At 43.8% G+C, this 19945-nt stretch overlaps 1 protein-coding gene across 4 annotated transcripts; it reads left to right on the top strand.

The window, feature by feature from the left end:
* Positions 1–900: 900 nt before the first annotated feature.
* On the top strand, positions 901–19558 carry LOC128350964 (phospholipid scramblase 1-like). Of its 4 annotated transcripts, none has more exons than XM_053309913.1 (8): positions 901–946; positions 2324–2355; positions 5236–5375; positions 6911–6953; positions 11355–11479; positions 15946–16113; positions 18606–18767; positions 19336–19558. In XM_053309913.1, exons 1-8 carry the CDS (start codon positions 906–908, stop codon positions 19378–19380), a joined length of 756 nt encoding a protein of 251 aa, XP_053165888.1. In that variant the 5' UTR covers positions 901–905; the 3' UTR covers positions 19381–19558. The 4 variants fall into 4 exon arrangements, with proteins under 4 accessions (XP_053165888.1, XP_053165887.1, XP_053165889.1 ...); XM_053309912.1 differs by having other exon boundaries at positions 11256–11479; XM_053309914.1 differs by lacking the exon at positions 901–946 and adding an exon at positions 976–1074 and having other exon boundaries at positions 11256–11479.
* The last annotated feature ends 387 nt before the right edge of the window (positions 19559–19945 follow it).

Genomic DNA, 19945 nt, shown 5'->3' with positions numbered 1-19945 from the left:
TCTGAAGACAGAAGGGACTGAGCCCACCAAGGCAGCTGGGGAGCAAATGGAGAAGTGGAAAGGCAAAGAGAATGGGTTTTGTTTTGTTTTTTAAAAAAGAGTGCCCATCATCCCTTCTCATCACACCATGACTTATTGTGGAGTCCAAATTATCTTCTGTTTGCATGGTGCAGACACATGATGTAGTGATTTGAATGGTTTCCCCAGCTTTTGTGAATAATGCATAGTCCACTCATTAGGGATGTGCAGAATCGGCCCCGTAGTCTGCAATGGTGGAATTTTATCCCTCTGTCATCCTTTCACATAGGAACATAGGAAGCTCCCATATACTGAGTCAGACCATTGGTCTATCTAGCTCTGTATTGTCTTTACAGACTGGCAATGGCTTCTCCAAGGTTGCAGGCAGGATTCTCTCTCAGCCCTCTCTTGGAGATGCCAGGGAGGGAACTTGGAACCTTCTGCTCTTCCTAGAGCAGCTCCATCCCTTACAGGGGATAGCTTACAGTACTCACACCTCTAGTCTCCCATTAATATTCAACCAGGGCAGATCCTGCTTAGCTAAGGGGACAAATCATGCTTGCTAACACAAGACCAGCTCTCCTCTCCTCACCCGTATCCTGGGTTGCCTGATCATGTAACACTGTTCAGACAACTACACAAATACAATAAAAAGGGTATCTAGGGAGAGAGCAGGATCATAGCAGGAAGCCCTGGCCTCTGAAGAGTGGAGAGGCAGCTGAGTCACAACCATACACAGTCAGTGTGACATCTGTATGCTTCCTCCATGCATGCCAAGTTTGTGTGCATCTGGCATTTTAACCAAAGGGATTGAATGGGCTTAGGAGAGTGTCTCTAGGAGCTGTCAATCAAAAGAGGAGTCCCCTCCTCCAAATAGAACACTTGAGATGAGCAGAAACTGTTGCTTTCTCGAAGTTCTCTTTCTAAGGTGATTCTGCTAGTTAACCCTGAGGAGAGAAAAGGCTATCTGAGAGGAGTCAGCAATATTTTGGATGAGCCTTGAGGACTGTCACATTGTTAGTTTTTAATTCAGGGGTGGCTCGCCAATGAGGAGAGGTGAGCTGTTGGCCTCCGGTGGTGCTTGCCCGAGCCCTAGGGCAGCAACTGCAGGCATCCCACCCTTCCTCCACCGCCCACGAGCACTGGCTCACTTGCTTTGCCTCTCTTTCCTGTCACCAAGGCAACGGGGCAAGCACTGCCCCCACCAGCATTTCCTGGCTAGCCAGAGCTTCACCAGCCACCTGACTGGCTTCCTTTCTCTCAAACGGGTGCACAACTCAAATGCCCTGGTGGGCCGGAATCAACCATGACTTGGTGTTCAGGAGCTGGTGTCAATTTTCAGCGCATTAATTATTATATTAAAATTAGTTAATATTAATGAAAGCAATTATTAACTACTTGTGAATCTTGTCTTCCCATCAAGGGACCCATAATTTTAACCAAGGAGAGTGGCCAGAAAATAGGCCCTGTCCCTTCTCATGAATACAGCAAATATTTATATATCACTTTCCAACAAAAGTTTCCCAAAGTGGGTTTATATAGAAATCGAAATATATAAAGTAAATAATTAAATGGCTCCCTGTCCCCAAAGGACTCACAACCTTACAAAGAAACATAAGATAGACACCCGCAACAGCCACTGGAGGGATGCTGTGCTGGGGATGGACAGGGCCAGTTGCTCTCCCTCTGCTCAATTAAGAGAATCACTACTTTAAAAAGATGCCACTTTACCATGCTGACAATTATCAGTCAGTGTGGGGCAGCTCTTCACCACTGGATTTTTAAAAATAAATAATTATCTTTGCTTGTCTTGCCCTAGCCTGCATTGACAAAAGGCATTTTTTAAAATGGTGCTTCACCCTCCTGGTAGATTTGCACAAGTGCACCAAGAAATTGTTGTTGTTTTTTTAAATCATGTCAGCAACCCCACCCCCTCCAAAACCCCTTGGCTCAAGATAGAGGAGAAGGAGGGGCCAGTGGATGCGTTCTAGAGGTGGCGTATGGAAGTTCCCTGCCTGTAAAAGTCACTACAGTAATCAGACAGATTACTGCCCGAGAATCGCTGTGCTCCCAGTTTCAAGCCACTACCTCATTCTATTACACTTTGTAGCACTGTAAGCATTGCAAATCTCATAGTGTGGAAAATGCCCTTAAGGGCCTACTGCAAGGAAAATAACCTGCGAAGAAGATGCTGATAAGGACTGCATTGGTATTGGATCTTTTTAGCTTACAAAACACCAAACAGAAAAATCCAAAACTGGATCAAATGTGATTGCAATTTGAACACTACTCTCTTATTTTTCAGATTCAATCATTCACAAATCCACAAAGTGCAAGGTGAGTGCATTGTTTCATTTCTTTCGTCTGCCTGGCTTAGTCAAGGGCCATCATAAAACCGTGTTCAGTTGGGTGCCTCCTATGTTTCTTTTTTATCTCTTACTGCTAGAACTGAGAGGGAGTAAAAGCATACCCCCAGAAATAGTAATCTTTGGAAAATGTATTTTTCATATATAAACAAATCAGAGAATTTGGATCACTGTTAAGAAAGAATTAAAGGAGTTGGAAGTAATATTATTAGACTTACTATTCAGTATTCTGATGCAATGCTATTGAAATAAGTAAAATAATTTTGCAGTCAATCATTTGAGAGTCAAACCCAAAGTCATAAGCAGTTGAATCTATAACATAAAATCATTATAGGAAGTTAGCTAAGGAATAAGAAAAATTCAGGAGATGAAACTTTGGTCCATCCCTGAGTTATCCTGGTAGGAAACGCTTTTGCACGTTGAATTTTTGCCTGTGAGGTTACCATCACAGCCTCTGGCATGAAAAGTGGTAGACCCTCAGGTGTAAAGAAAGTGAAATAATAATCCCAATAGCACATCTAGAAACTATAAAGAATATATGATACAAATGTGTTTTATATAAGTATTCTAGTTGGTGCTTCCTACCAAATAATGGCTGACATTACAGGGCAGGGATTCATTGATGGAGTCAGAGCTGCCTCCAGGCAGGGAGCCTCGGAATAGTTTGAGGCATCCTTCCCTGCCCTCTAGGAAAAGGCTACCCGGGCTCCCAAGCATCCAAGTAAAGCAAAGATCTCAGCATCTAAGCAGAGCAGAAGTGTGAATGATTGGGGCAGGAGAGGCCTGCCTGCTTCTCAGAAACCCTGGCACTTCTACATGAAATGGGGGTGGTTTCAAGCAAGGGTCCACCATCAACTCACTGGTCCAACTTGGGAACTCTGAGCTATGGCCCCATTCAGTTAATTGTATAGCCATCCAGTCTACAAATCTTTTTCCAGTGTGTGTGTGGGCACGGGGGATAGCAGCCACTGCACTTCAAATCACACAATCTGCATGTGTGCGTTATACTATACTATACTATACTATACTATACTATACTATACTATACTATACTATACTATACTATACAGGTGAAACTCGGAAAATTAGAATATCGTGCAAAGGTCCATTAATTTCAGTAATGCAAATTAAAAGGTGAAACTGATATATGAGACAGATGCATTACATGCAAAGCGAGATAAGTCAAGCCTTAATTTGTTATAATTGTGATGATCATGGCGTACAGCTCATGAAAACCCCAAATCCACAATCTCAGAAAATTAGAATATTACATGGAACCAAGAAGACAAGAATTGAAGAATAGAACAATATCGGACCTCTGAAAAGTATACAGTGTACTGTGCTTGATTGGCCAGCAAACTCGCCTGACCTGACCCCATAGAGAATCTATGGGGCATTGCCAAGAGAAGGATGAGAGACATGAGACCAAACAATGCAGAATTGCTGAAGGCCGCTAATGAAGCATCCTGGTCTTCCATAATACCTCATCAGTGCCACAGGCTGATAGCATCCATGCCACGCCGCATTGAGGCAGTAATTGCTGCAAAAGGGGCCCAAACCAAGTACTGAATACATATGCATGCTTATACTTTTCAGAGGTCCGATATTGTTCTATTCTTCAATCCTTGTCTTCTTGGTTCCATATAATATTCTAATTTTCTGAGATTGTGGATTTGGGGTTTTCATGAGCTGTACGCCATGATCATCACAATTATAACAAATTAAGGCTTGACTTATCTCGCTTTGCATGTAATGCATCTGTCTCATATATCAGTTTCACCTTTTAATTTGCATTACTGAAATTAATGGACTTTTGCACGATATTCTAATTTTCCGAGTTTCACCTGTATAGTATAGTATAGTATAATGCACACATGCAGATTGTGTGATTTGAAGTGCAGTGGCTGCTATCCCCCGTGCCCACACACACACTGGAAAAAGATTTGTAGACTGGATGGCTATGCAATTAACTGAATGGGGCCATAGCTCAGAGTTCCCAGGTTGGACCAGTGAGTTGATGGTGGACCCTTACTTGAAACTACCCCCATTTCATGTAGAAGTGCCAGTGTACTATACTATACTATACTATACTATACTATACTATACTATACTATACTATACTATACTATACTATACTATACTATACTATTATTGTGTATAAAGATGGAAGTAATACAATGAGCAGGATCCAGATTAGTGTTACACTACCATAGAGGATGATGCTTTGGGATGTTGTGCAAAGAAACTAACCTCTGTTGAAAACTATTTCTTGTGCTAGCCGAAGATGCTGTGCTATAGCCAGCTGCTGCACACAGTACTGCAGAACATGTTGCATTGCTTCTACTACTACGACTATCTCTAGCACAATGTGTGGTATATACAATATGTGGTACATATGAGCATAGGAAATTGCTTTAAACTGAGTCAGAACATGGCTCCATCTAGCTCAGTAGTGGCTACAGTGACTGGCAATGACTCTAAGCTTTCAGGAAAGAGTCCTTCCCAGCCCTCCTGTAGCAATCCAACCAGGGACCTCTGAGCTATGGCCCCATTCAGTTAATTGTTGCACAACACATTGTACCTTCTTATACAGTATATCTCCCAGAAAAGGTTTTTCACAAGCAGTTGTGCAACATTGCGGAAAAGCTCAAAACACTTTTTCGAGGTACATTTTTCTCACGTTATATAAGTGCAACATTAGTTGGATGCAACAATATATTCGTTGGATCCTGCCTAACACGTCCTAGAAAGTTATATACAGTACGAATTCATTACAAAACCACGTTTTGTAATGTGACTTCTGCAACCCCGAGGCTAAAACAGTCATTTGTGTTTTTTAATGGTGCTGCAGGAGAGTCTGACCATGGTGTCCAGGGTTCTTCAGGAACTTCTGGTGCCCCTCAAGTTCAATATCATCCTAATGCAACATGGATGCCAGCACCAATGGTGGTGCCTCTCAACTTTCCTCCTGGATTAGAACATTTAAGCCAGGTATCACTCTATTTATTTTCAAATTGTGTCTGTTTTCCTCTCGTATATATCCATCTTATAGGAAAACACACAAGTAGTATTGGGGAAATGACTTGCTTAGCAAGTATGAGGTTGCTAGTTCGAATCCCTGATGGTATGTTTCCTAGATTATGGGAAACACCTATATTGGGCAGCAGCAATATAGGAAGATGCTGAAAGGCATCACCTCATGTTGCATGGGGGATGGCAATGGTGAACCCCTCCTGTATTCTACCAAAGAAAAAACCACAGGGCTCTGTGGGCGCCAGGAGTTGACACTGACTCGACGGTGCACTTTATCTTTACCTTTAGTATCATAATAATCCTCGGGAAAGTCGAGTCCTGTGGGGACATACAGTAGATCCAAATGTATATAGCAGCAGTTTTGAAAGTATTCAAGTTCCACTTATTATTTTTTATTATTATTATTATTATTACATTTATATCCCGCTCTTCCTCCAAGGAGCCCTGAGCGGTGTACTACATACTTGAGTTTCTCTTTCACAACAACCCTGTGAAGTAGGTTAGGCTGAGAGAGAAGTGACTGGCCCAGAGTCACCCAGCTAGTTTCATGGCTGAATGGGGATTTGAACTCGGGTCTCCTCGGTCCTAGTCCAGCACTCTAACCACTACACCACGCTGGCTCCACTGTGATGGCTGCTTAGTTTAGAACCATATCAAGTTTACTAGCATTTCCCTAATTAGGACTGGTTGTTGCAATTGCCATCACTTCTCACCTAAATTAGCAATATATAGGAGGGAATTCAAGGGCTCAGAAACATGCCAGGACTTAACTAGTGCTAGACAAGAATGTTCCTCTGTGCTACTTCATGTAGGAAAGTGTGTGGCAGTGCACAAGTATATGCAAGTGTGCTCTCTCTCTGCAGCTGCTAGCTTCTAAGGTCGTTGACACCACCTATATGGCTGGGACTGGAGGGAAGGCAGGAACCTACCTGCCTTCCCGCACACAATTGGAGCCCAAACCAGGCTCCTCTGTCTGCACACCCAGACAAGCACTGTGGCAAGGGGGTGGGGAGAGAACTGGGCCACCAGAAATCCCACAATGTATCACAATCCACAATGTAGTAGTGATCAGAACCAATCACTGCTACAGCCATTCAGAGTCTTCTCATCTTGGGACAGCTTCTTCATAGCCTTCCTTCTAAACTGGCCCAGAACCCATCATTCATCAGCATGCATCTACAGCTGCATTTGTAAAAAGCCGCAGCGGGCACCATTATACCTAATCTGAGAGGGTCTGCAACTACTACTACTATGGATATTTATATATCGCTCTTCAACCAAAGTTCTCAAAGCGACTTACATAGAAAGATAAATAATACATAAATAAGATGGTCCCCATCATCTCATACTGTGTGGGAGATGGCAATCGTAAACCCTTTTCATTTGTAATGGTATAGTTATAGGGCATGGGCATTTTTAAATCAATAATGCCCTGTGCAAAGTATGATTACATTCCATGTTTAACATTTCATTTTTAAAAAACTCTTCAACAGATTGATCAGATATTAATTCATCGGCAGCTTGAGCTCCTTGAAAGTATGTATCTTCTTATATCACTTGAAAATATTGCTGCATTCAAATTTTTTTTTAATGATTTCACAGGTTGATTTTTAGTGTATTTCTTAAAAGATGATCAAGATATTTGACTGTGTTTTCTTGACTGATGTGTAAGCCATGAGCTTTTTAAAGCATTGCACATCCATCAAGTTCTGAAAGACTATTAGTAATGATTTGGTTAATATATTCAAAGTGCATTATTTATAGCTAATGAGGATTGCATTGGTGCTTATACCTAATACATTGCAAGGATACCTGATACTAGATATTGAAAGGATAAAGTCAGTTTGCATGTCAGAATGAGTCTTTCTAGATGGTAAATTGTACCAGCCTCACTGTTGATTTCCATAGGGAATATTGCTACCCCTATAAATGACATTCATTCAATTCCACATTTTTCTACCTCGTAAGGACTTTGGGGTAATTCTGGCTGATATGTGAATGCACACCTCCATTCATCATCATCATCAATTTTATTACGGCCATTGGCCAGCAGAAATAGTAGTAACAAATATACTCAATACAACGATCAATAAAACAATGCTAAAACACAATATAACAGAATACAATCACTCATAATAAATTACTTAAAAACAATAGACAGTTCTCTCAATTAAGCACTTAATAGGGACCTCCATTCTAGAGGAGATGCCAACAATTCTGGAGGAGATGTTAAAAACTTGCTGGCCTCTGCAATGGGGGAAGAAGCGTGGTGTGTGAAGGAATATGGAAGAGGAAAGGCGGTGGTGCTGGGGCAAGAAACTCTGTGTTGGCAGTGAGTGGGGGAGGAGAAAGATGGCCACCCATCTTGCTACAACCCTGCTCAAAGGGGATGAGAATCAAACCAGCCAAGTGACCTAGTTTGTCAAGCGCTGCTTGCTCCAGGTGGTAAGAGTGGGTGGTGGTAGTGGTCGGAGAAGAAAATGGGGGTGGAACACTGATTGGCAAGGAGAAAGAGAGGAGGTAAGATAAGGAGGCACCACAAAGAGCAGCTTTTTATTGTAGGATGCTGGCAGTGGAGACAAGAAAACTGTGCCAAAGACAGGCAAAGAAACAGATGTATGTGCACAGCCCACAGTGAATATGGATAAAATAAAATCGTCAGTCCTCCAATCTGTTGGAAATTCTCTGTGGTGAGAGAATCCCTTTTCCATTATAGCAGAGTGCACAGAGGCACAACACAGCGGTAGTTTAGTTAGGCATGCGTGTGTGCTGAGAGTAAAGTAACTTGGAGCCTATTCATAGTTTCAAATCAATATAAAAGGCATTTATTAAGGAACTCCATTCTAGATAGGAAAGTGAGGAGTTAGGATTTCTAATCTATCTATCTAGCTGGATGCAGATGGATTCTGCATCTTCTCTGCACATATGGTGCAGGGAGAGAGGCTTGCCATGTTGCAAGGTAGGAGGCCAGGTAGGGAAGAGAGAGAAGGAAGGAAGCTGAATCCCTAAGAGTAGCAATCTACATTTCAAAGGGATAGCATCAGAGCAGTAGAGAAGGGATGACCAATGTCTTGACTCTCTAGCCCTCTGACTTACTAGTCTGTCCTCCACTGTCTGAGACAAAGAGACAGCGCAAAGTCCTTTAACTTCCAACACAATCATCCTGCAAAACAACAACCACCACCCAACAAAAACAACCCCTCTCATCTAGAAAACCTCTATGTTCTCTTTACAGTTGTCCAAACTGAACTTGTCCTCTCAATGATTCTGGCCCAGGGATGTCAGTTTGAAGCGTTATACAAATTAGATAGTAGACAGATAGACAGACAGACAGACAAATTTTTAAAAACTTAATTCTATCTCATTACTGGCAGTATTTTCACTTTCAAAAGAGGTAAAATGTTTTTCCCACGATACCAGAGTATAAATACTACTCTCAAAATTATCCGGGGTTCTCAGGTTTGTGTCCCCAGATGTTGTTCGGCTACAACTCCCATAATCTCCAACCACAATGGCCTCTCTGTCTGGGAATTCCCGGCCATTGTGGCTGGGAATTATGGGAGTTGTAGCCCAGCAACATCTGAGGACCCAAGCTAGAGAACTACTGCCCCAAGGACTTTTCAAGAGAGCAGTTAAGATCATAGTTATGTACTATATAGCAGAATCACAACCACAAGTTTTAAAAGCTGGAATTCAAGTTTCCTCTTGAATTCTCTAGCTTTTCTTCATTGAAATGCTATGGCAAAAAACCAAAAGCGTTCTCCTCATTTACCACCTTGCTTCACTTTATCCCTTTCAGAAAGATATATTTGCATTTGTTTTCTGATGCAAAGAAACCTTAGGGGGTGGGTGGAAGTGGGGTCACAACCACTTGTCTCAAACACACACACACACACACACACACACGCCTTGCCAGTGCATTCAGCTGAAGCTGTGCACATAGTCTGCACACCTACAAATGTTTTTCAGGTGATCCGAACCCTGGATTTTTCAGGGTACCAGTTTGTATCACGGGCAAAGATATTTATACAGTTTACTGAGGGAAGCAAGCAGGTAGAGCCTGGGGACAGCTCCACATCAGGCAGAGACCTCCAGTGTTAATTCTTACTGCATGTTAAGCAATGAAGACTTATTCCTTCTATCTGTCTAAGATTGATGTCTCACACCACTGATCTTCAATATGTTCCAAGCAGGGACCACTTTGACAAAAAAAAAGCCTTCAGTGTAAGAGTTGTTTTCCATTGTACTAACCTCTGCACAGTACTGTGCTTTTCTCAATACTGGAAGGGCCATTTTAGAGAGTCAGAAGCACTGTGAAAGGCTAGCATGCATGCATGCCTTCCAAGATGATGCAGGGAGTCATGGGGGCTCTGTTTCCCTTAAAGGGGTGCCCCCACCCCCGCCCACAGTGCAGGACAAAGTGCAGCATTTCACACTGAGAGTGGCCATCTTTGCCACACGCCAGAGGACTGTGCAGAATATTTCACTTTGGCCAAAGCTTCACATAGGCCCAATAAACAGTCAAGGAGTCACACTGAGAGCAGAGGCGTATCTAGGGGAAATAGCGCCTAGGGCAAACACTGAAATTGCGCCCCCTGTCCAAGCATCTGACACCCATCTTTCACATAACTTTACCATAATATCAGCTGAAAAATACAAGTCAGGCTCGTTAATCTTTTAATATTTCAAAAACTATTTTAGCAGTGGATGTAGCCAGACCAAAAAATGCTGGAAAACTACAAATTTCAGTATGCTGGGGCTCATGAAATACCCAAATACTATGTGGAGGTATACTTGGAAAACTAAACAGAAGTGCCTGTCTAATTCTCTACTATGTATTGTAGCATCACCATTACATAAGTTTTAAAAATCAATGGAGAATTTGACTTTTCCCAGATACTCTGTAAATAATTAAAGGATATGCAGAGTAAACTGTGTCACTGCTTGGAATATATTCTAGTTTTTCAGAAAGACAGTTAAAATCAGAGAAAGAGAGCAAGAAACTCCCAGTGGGCCTTAATATTAAGGATTTCACACTGATTCAAAGACAAATTCTCCATTAATAGCCATATGAGCAAGACATCACATTTAACTCACTTATCACAAGAAGCAAAGTAAGAGCAAATGAATACAATCCTAGCTCATATGTTTCAGCTCAGTATTCACAAGCCCTGATTCTCTGTACATAGTGCCAATCTGAATATGTGTACAGTGACTTATATATTATTATTTTTTTACCTGTAGCCCCTTCGGAGGGGCTTCCTAAAGGCTGGGGGGTTTGCAAAGGTTCCCCCCCCCCACTGGCCTCTAGGTCCTCGCAGGGACCATTTGAGCATGTGCAGTGGCCATTTTTAAAAATCTTTTTTTAAATGGCTACTGAAAACAAAATGGCCACCGTGCATGCTCAAATGGCCTCTGCAAGGCCTGGCATGACCTAGGGCCTCACAGAGGCCATTTGAGCATGCACGGTGGCCATTTTGTTTTTGGCAGCCATTTCCCCCCAAAAAAATTAATTTTACAAAATGGCGCCCCCTTCAAGTGGTGCCCAGGGCACATGCCCTGCCTGCCCTACCCCTAGATACACCCCTGACTGAGAGTTGACGGGAGCCACTGTTAGCCCTTGCGACTTACAATGAAGAACATGGTCTTAAGCCAGTTCACAGATAGAGCCTACTTGTGTACAGTTATCTACCCTTTAGGCTCTGTGCACAGTCCTGATGAATGCACTAAGGTTGCCAATCAGTGTGATTGTGTTCTCTGTCCACTCACTCCCACACAATTACTGAATGCAAAGAAGTCTTCTGAATAGAAGGCTGATTTATGTTCCTTCACTTTCAGTAACAACCGGCTTTGAAACTTGCAACAAATATGAACTAAAAAATGGTTTGGGGCAAAGGGTGTACTTTGCTGTTGAGGAAACTGATGGGTTTACACTAGGCGGTTTTGAGGGACTACGAGCATTTACAATTAGGATCTTCAACAACTTGGGCCAAGAAGTCATAGAGCTCCGAAGACCTTTCAGAGACATTTGTAGATGCTGCTGCTGCTGCTTCTTGCAAGAGGTAAATCCCCTTTTCTCTATACCCCTATTCAGACATTGAGCCCTTTCTCATGATCTATGGGAAGGGCTTGATGGGTGGGGAGGAAGGGTTTTTTTACCTTACTGTAGTAGGGGCACAGAGGAAGATATGGTGAGGAGGTTTAGTGGTGTGGTCCCCTTTTTCCACTTGCACATGTAAGGTTTCATAGATTTCTTATACTCACACCTATAAAGGGTTTCAGTTTAAATGTTTGTAACCTTGTAATCCCATTTTTCACTGAAGACTGTGTAACCACCGGCATCCCTGTACTCATATTTTGAATTTTACAACTTTGTGTCAATTAGTATAGTAAGGCAAAGGTGAGGTTTACTTAAAACAGCATACACTCTAATCAACCACCTGAGATAGGGAGAATGGGAAGATGTGCAGCCAAGGACAATATCTTGATTGGAATGTCCTTGGCCGATGGTCAAGTGTTTGGGTCTTACACAGGCTACTGATAAGGTGTACCAGCAGCCCATTTCCAGGTGGTGCTTATGAGTTTTGTAAAAGTATAAGAAAGATAGCAGAACACCCAGTAATTTGAACCTCAGCGTAGGCCGAGTGTCCCGGGAAGGTGCTACACAGGCAGCTGGCATCGGGGTCATCCTTTGTCATTTGGGGTTCCTGACAGTCAAAGGGATGTATGGTATATCAGGGATGTGTGAATTGATTTGGGTACAAAATGACTTGTACCCAAATCTACCTGTTTGGGGTGATTTGTGGACAAAACAAATCGACCCTGTGCTAGCTGGCCAGGTTTGGGTCCAAAACAAATCACCCAGATTTTGGATCTGAAAAATTTGTAGATTCAGACCTCCATTTTGCGGCAATCTCTCTTTCTGCCTCCATTCTGTGTCAAGAATTTTTTTTGAAAATCCCACCCTCCCAAGCTTTAGATTGGTGACTCACAGTGTGCAACGATTGGCTGGTGATCCCCACCCCCTAGTTCCACATTGGCTCATTTCCATTCAAATCATATGTTGCCAGGGGTGACTGATGCTGCATTGGCTAGGGGAAGGGTCAAAGAAGGGACAAGGGTGGGGGGAGTTCAAAGGAGGGATTTTCAAATGTATGTAAGGAGGCAGCCAGCCACCATTCTGCCTTTCTGTCTTGTGGGAGAAGAGAGAGAGAGAGCCAGAGGAACTTTGCTTTGCCTTTCCTGTCTGCTGCCTGGAGTGGATTCTCTGCTTTTTGTTCCTGCTTTCCTGAGTAAGGAAAAGAGAAGAGAATTTTTTTCACCCCCTTCCTTCTGCTGAGAGAATCACTGCCTGCACCTGCTGTCTGTGTGAATCAATTTGGATACTAAACTATTTGTACCCAAATCTACCTGTTTTAGGAGATTTGTGGACAAAGCAAGTCACCCCTGTGCTAACTGGCCAGATTCACAGCCAAAACAAATTGGGGGTGATTCGATTCGGTACAAATTAAATCGAGAAAATCAATTTGTGCACGTCCCTAAGGTATATCTTTTGCTCTGTAATCCTCTTTAGGTTTTATTTAGCTCTATCTAATAAAACTTCTTTTGGCATTTACACTGGTATGAGCTTATTGCCTCTGAATTCCTGAACCTGTTGGACATCAGCTGGACACCGGTGCCAATACACCTTCCTTTCCCCGCAGACGATCCATGGAGGATGCTGGGTGTGTGGAACACACATCCAGATGATCCTCCATTACCTCTGGCAGCATGGAGGGTCGGGGGCTGGAATGCATTGTTCTGCCCCCCCCCCCAGAACTCCCATAATGCACCACACAAGTGCACAGTGCACTGTGGGTATTCCCTAGTGCTGGCCAAGTCCACCGCAGTCTGCCAGCTCCAGGAGCCCATCAGTCTGTAAGCAGCCAGGGCTGGCAGATGATCAAAAAACCAGGGCTAAGGGAGTGCTTGCTCCCTTAATCACATTTAAGCTGCGGGCTCCGCAGGCAGGTTTGCCTGCACCACTTGCCTCCCGCTCCTTCTCATGAGCAGCCAAAAGCAGGCTTGGCTGCCTTAACCTGCTCTTTTGGGGGTTGTTAGGGATTTTGCCCCCAGTAGTAACCATCAGAGCACTAGGGATGAGCACACAATCCTGGTACAGAGTAGGTAGCAGAGGATGATTTAGTTGTTGCAACTATTTAGAAAAAACACATGGAGATTCTTGTAGAACTAAATACTAAGTATTTATTGGTTAAGTACACTTGGATAGGAAAGACCTAATCCTAATCTAAAGGACTACATAATGAATAGGTAAGGAGGGAGAGAGATGTTTCCATCTGCTCTCTAAGAGGAAAGGAAGGACTGTGAGGCTCAACAGGAAATACCTGAAGAGTCATATCAGGGGTTATAGAGACAGGTAGAACAGTTAGGGAGACCTTTACTCACTATCTCTACTCCCACTGCCCCTAGTGGCCATTAGGGTAATTGGTGCAATAGGTCGATGCACTGGAACTCCATCACCAAGACATTTGTGAGAACAGCCTCATTATGTTGTACACATGTCTGTACACTTTTACATGCTTTTGTGTGAATAACTGTACCCATGTTGATTTTAGCAGTGAACCTCGGTACAGGACCCTGAAATACAGATAGGAAGTATACTGCTGCACCTGCATTCAGCATAACATGTGCCTAACTGTACCTGCAAATAGATCTGTATCCGTGAAGACTGTACACAGATTGTACGAGTGTAGGACATAATGTGTGAATAGGGCATATGAGTCTCCTTTTCTTGGGGGAGTGGGAGGTGTAGACTCCTCCAGTCATCAAGATGTGGATATTTGGGATCTCCTATCATGTAAATTAATTGGCCTTGGTATTTGGTTGTTTGATTTTCAAGGATGTGCGCTCGCGCTCTCTCTCTCTCTCTCTCTCTCTCTCTCTCTCTCTCTCTCTCTCTCTCCCTACCTACCTCCCTGAGTGTGCTGTCTCCCTCTCTTTCTCCTTTCAGTCCTCCTTTTCCTCTTTGCTAAAGCATGGAACATACCAATTTCTTTCCCCAAAATGCTAAACGCACTTGCTTGTATACATTGCTGGTAACTCTTCACTGAGCAATCTCTGGTCTTCTTTGGATTGTTAAATGTTTAAGCCTTGTTAACAAATTATTCTGCCTAAAACAGTTACTACCACAAAACCAAACAACACGGATGCACTCCTGTGTGCTTAGCCATTTGTTTGAAGCAGCCTGTGCAGCTTAAAGTACTCCAGGGAATGCTCCTCTCCCCTCCACTCCGCAAAATGAGAAAGCTTAGATGATATTCAAAAGTATAAGAGTACTGTACTCATTTCAGTTTCTCATGACTCAAGTCAATTCAAGTGATACATATTTGTATGGCCTGGTTCATACATAATGGGAAACCAGAGGTCCCTTCACCTCTGGTTTCCAAACCTGAACGTACAAACCTGGGCAATTACAGGTGTGTGTGTTTTTTAAATGGACCCACAGTTTCCCTCCATATGTCACCTTTGGCTTGTCATTAGTTTCACCTCATTAAACTGTATTTCTGCAGTGCTGAAGGGTCATCTGAACCCAGGAGTGCAGTTTGCCAACTCCAGTACGGGGAGGAAGCTCCTCCCTCACTCCAGCTGCTATTGGCTGCATGGGCTGTCCTTCAGGAAAGACAGAAACCTGCATAGCTAGCTCCTCTGCAGTAGGAGCTCCTCCTCGACAGCAGGGATGTGCACGGAACCTGTGGTTCTGCCGGTTTGAAGGCAGTGGGGGTCTACCTTTAAGAGTGGGGGAAGGTGCACTTACTGTTGTGCACAGCACACGCGCGTTTGTGACTTCCGGTCATATCTGGAAGACAAGGGCAATGGGGCAGCAGGAAGGTATGCTGCCACTCCAATGGGCTTTGAAAAACATGGACGCCAGTGGGAGGAAAGTGGGGGGAGGGGTAAGTACACCCTCCCGCACTCTTAAAGATAGACTCCTGCCACCTTCGAGCCTCCCTGCCGTGGTTCCGTGCACATCCCTGCTCTACAGTCTTGCTGACTGCAAAGAGTCTGCTCAGCATTCCATCTGGAGAGTGGGCAGAGCAGGAGCACGGAACTGTGGGTCCATTGGACCCACAGTTCTGCATTACCTATAACCTGGGCTTATGTGTCTTATGCTATGTAAGCATTTCTATCTATATATCTCCCAAACTTAACCTTCACTTCTCAAATTCTTTCATAGAATAACCCTTTCCACAGTTTTGTCTAACAGATAACTTTCTTTCCTGCCCCCATCTTTCTCCTTGACCATTCAGTCTTGTCAGCATAGAATTCAGTTTTACCTGTATATCTTCTATAGCTTCTTTGTGTTTTGCTCAATCCTCAGTCATCCTTCTTGAAAACAAGGCAACAGCTCATAAAATACTCTTGTTGCTTTCCAGGACTGTATCTTTTGCAGATTTTGTGAGCTTGCTAGAAACACTAAAGGACAAGCTTCAATTCTGATTGTGTTGTGTGTTTAAACATTTGTTTTAAGCTTGAAGTTCATGCTCCCCCAGGCACACCTGCTGGATATATTAAAGAGAACTGGCAACCCTGGCTCCCTAAATTTTCTGTCCAAAATGAAGCCAAAGAACATGTACTTAAAATGTTTGGGCCCTGTATAGGATGGGGTTGTTCTCACCATATGGATCAACACTATGAAGTAAGTAAACACTAACAACCCATTTCCTGTCTCATTGACCATGGCTATTGGCCACTGGCCTGTCTAATGAAACAAACCAGCCAAAACCAACACCAAATCCTGTTGGATTGAGAAACCATGCTAATATATGCAATTTGCAATGTTGTGAGCTTGGGGAGGTATAGCCAATTATTGAGTTATGGGTTTTTAAAAAAATATATCCCACTCTTCTTCCAAAGAGCTATGAGCAGCATACATCATTATCTTTATCTTCACAATGAAGCTGTGAGGTAGGTTGAGATACCAGAGTCCCAGAGTCACCCAGTGAGCTTCAGGAAGGAGGTATCCTTAGTCTTATGCTGATCATAGGACCAGGGCTGGCCTCTGTTTCTTTTGCTATCTTTTCTGACTCAGGAGAGCCAGCGTGGTGTAGTGGTTAGAGTGCTGGACTAGGACCGGGGAGACCCGAGTTCAAATCCCCATTCAGCCATGAAACTAGCTGGGCAACTCTGGGCCAGTAACTTCTCTCTCAGCCTAACCTACTTCACAGGGTTGTTGTGAAAGAGAAACTCAAGTATGTAGTACACCGCTCTGGGCTCCTTGGAGGAAGAGCGGGAAATAAATGTAAAAATAAAAATAAATAAAATAAAAATAAAAACCAGTGCTAAAATAAGGTGACCATACTGGCCAACATGTTGTGCATTTCTGACCCGCTGGTGCTGCTGCACACATGAAAGGCAGTATTGCACAAGAGTATATGTTTGAAACTACTTAAAACAGTTTGTGCACACTGGCTCAGTGCTACTGACAAAGTTTTCAGGGGGTGCCGGACCGAACTAACCCGGTTGGGTTCAAGGCCGATTTAGTCTTGAGCCGAACTGGGCTAGCCGGTTTTGTGCACATCCTACTGTTCAGCCAGCAGTGATTGGGAACCATTCTAAAGCAGTAATGCTGTCAGAAAGCACTTGAATTAACTTGGTCCACTTTGCCACTCCTGTGCTTGCAGCTTGGCCACCCAATCCCACATCTCCTGCCCAGTCGTCCCCATCTTCTAAAAACGACAGAATTGAACCTTGGACTGTCAGCACACAAAGCAGATGCGCTGCCACTGAGCTATGCTCCCATCTCCAAATCCCATTGTAGTTTTGAGGGATGGCAGCACATATCGTAGGAACATAGGAAGCTGCCTTATACCAAGCCAGGCCATTGATCCAGATAGCTCTGGGCTGTCTACACTGACATATCCCTGGGACAAGTAGCAGGAGAAAGGTGGCCACGCCAGTGGAAGCACCAGTCCACCAGGGAAAGTGTTCTGTCACACACTGGCCTCTGTGTGACCTCCCGTGCTTGTGTGGGCCCAACCATCATCACACCCGGCAGTAGTGCACAATTCTCCTGCCCCTGCCCTAGACCCACACCCAGAAGTTATCACAGGAAAACTTGTGTGGCGTTCCTCATGGTTCCCTCCTCTCACCAGTGGCAACTCTGCTGTGCCGTCAGCTGCAGGAACATTCTTTGTGACGGTGAACTCCTTCCTTCCAGTGGCAGGTTGATAGTCCCTCGGAGGCCTTCAGTCTTTCTTCTGTTTACTCTCTCCAGCTCTCTCAGTGGGACTGCACACGAGTTCTCCCCATCTCTGCTTCCACAGCTGGACCCATCCCAGTTTTCCTGCCACCTGGGTAGCAGGGAGCCAAAGCATTGCAGTTTTTTGAGTGCATACACATGGTGGAGTGCTAGCCTTCTGGTAGGAAGCATCAGTTGCCCACTATGCTAGGCAGCACCCTGGACAGAGGAACAGGGTTGGCTAAGCTGCCATAATAAGGCAGCTCGGATTGCTCCCTGGCCAAACAAGGCTTTTGCTGGCTTGCGTTTGGATGGGTGACCACAGGGATGCGGCTTGGATTGGTGCAGTGCATAAGCAGGGTCTCTCCTGGTTTGCATTTGGATGGGTGGCCACAGACGAGTGCAGTAGGGACTGATATGGTGGAACGCCAGGAGACAAAACAGTATCCTCTTTATATTTATTTCTCTAAGATGTACCCATGGCTAATCCCATGCATGGCAGCTCTCATGAGAGTTTGCGAGCAGCTCCCAGCTCGCCCATGGGTATGGGCGAGAAAATGGCAGTGGCAGGTGGGCAGGGAAAGCATCGGCCAGGCTGGCGAGTGAGCGAAAACACCACCGCTGGCGGGCAGGGAAGGAAAGTGCCTGCCAGGCCGGCAGGGAAGGAAAGCACCGGCCTGGCTGGTGAGAGAACCCACCACCGGCAAGTGGGGAGGGAAAGTGCTGGCCAGGCCAGTGGGCGGGGAAGGAAAGTGGACTGGGAGGGGGAGCACGGACTGGAGCTGAAGGGAGGAGGGAAGGACAATGGACTGGGGCTGAAGGTAGAGGGGGAAATGAAGGTGGGGAGGAGAGACAGAGAGAACTAGGGATGCAGATGCTCTGTGCCGGATCAGCTATTAGATAAATATTTGTTCTCACCATGTTTCAAGAGTGTCTCATTTAAAACCTAGGTGACAACAAGAGATGAGCAACATATGGTTGGAAGAATTTCAAATCAGCTGGATGGATTGGTACAAGAATTCTTTAGAGGTGCTGATCTCTTCAGAATCCAGTTCCCAATGGACCTTGATATTAAAATGAAAGCCATCATGATTGGGGCTGGCTTTCTTGTAGTAAGTCTAATGATCTCACACGTTCTTAATGTCTCAATCTTGTGACTCACTGGATTAAAGCAGGAGCTCATGGAGTAACTATTTGTATGGACCTCCACGCGAGTGGAGTATGTGAATTACAGCTGGCAGTTTGGCTAGGGAACTTTGGAACATGATTTGCATCACTCTAGCATATGTTGATCTGTAATATCAGGCTGCTCAGTAGCTGACCCTGGAACATAGCTGTCAAATTTCCCATTGACCCAAGGAAACAGATAGAGGGAGGTAAGCCTGTTGAAATTCAATGAAATCCTAAAGATGGGTGTATTTAGGATGACGGAATGTACCATGCTAGGCTGCTATTTTAAAAAGCAGTGTAAGTTACAGCAAGCGTGGTTTATTAACAAACATAAAATCCTGCAATCCTATCGTTCTGCTTTCTGCATGCAGCAAAATATTCTAGGTTCCACTCTAAGCCTTTTCCTATTTCAACAGTTTTTAATTCAAAGATGATTGTAAATAATGTATATCTGAATTTTATTTTTGATGTTTATCTAATTCCAGTTTTGCTTGTTTTGTCTTTCTTTAGGGTATCACTGTGTTTGAACAAATGCACAGGCTCTGGTGGTGGTAACAGAGCTAATGTTTACATTTTGAATACTTCAGAGAAAACACTGTTCTTGATTGGCTAACACTGTCAAGCCAGCATATAGGCGGTTTTTGTTACATTTTTGTAAGCTATATAGCCCTACTCTGTCACCTTATTTCCATTTACAGGAGCTGCTCTAGAATGAATAAAATGCTTAAATGTCTACCAGTTCTTCTGTATTCTTAAAAAGCTGATTAATACATATTAGGCGAGATCCTTCCTAACTTGGTTATAGCATTCATAGCATTCATTGGTTATAGCATTCATTGTAGTGTGCACAGGCAGTGCAACAGACTGTTGTGAGGACTGTGAAGTCTGTGGGTCCACTGACTTGAGGTGAGGATCATACTCATATTTTGTATATGGAAATAATATAATGCAAATGTCAAAGATACTACTTATGGTTATAGGCATTTTATCTGAAGTAAAGTGCATATTGAATCTGATTGTATGTAGCTGTGGAAGAAACAAGGCTTCACTCTCAATTTGGATACCTTGAGTTGCTTTTATTGCAAAGTCTAAAGGTACTTCTTAAGCAAGAAGAACCAGA

The sequence above is a fragment of the Hemicordylus capensis genome, chromosome 3, assembly GCF_027244095.1.
Source record: "Hemicordylus capensis ecotype Gifberg chromosome 3, rHemCap1.1.pri, whole genome shotgun sequence".
Classification (NCBI taxonomy): domain Eukaryota; kingdom Metazoa; phylum Chordata; class Lepidosauria; order Squamata; family Cordylidae; genus Hemicordylus; species Hemicordylus capensis.
Note: the sequence above shows the minus strand (reverse complement) of the source record. Positions and strands in the feature narration are given on the sequence as shown.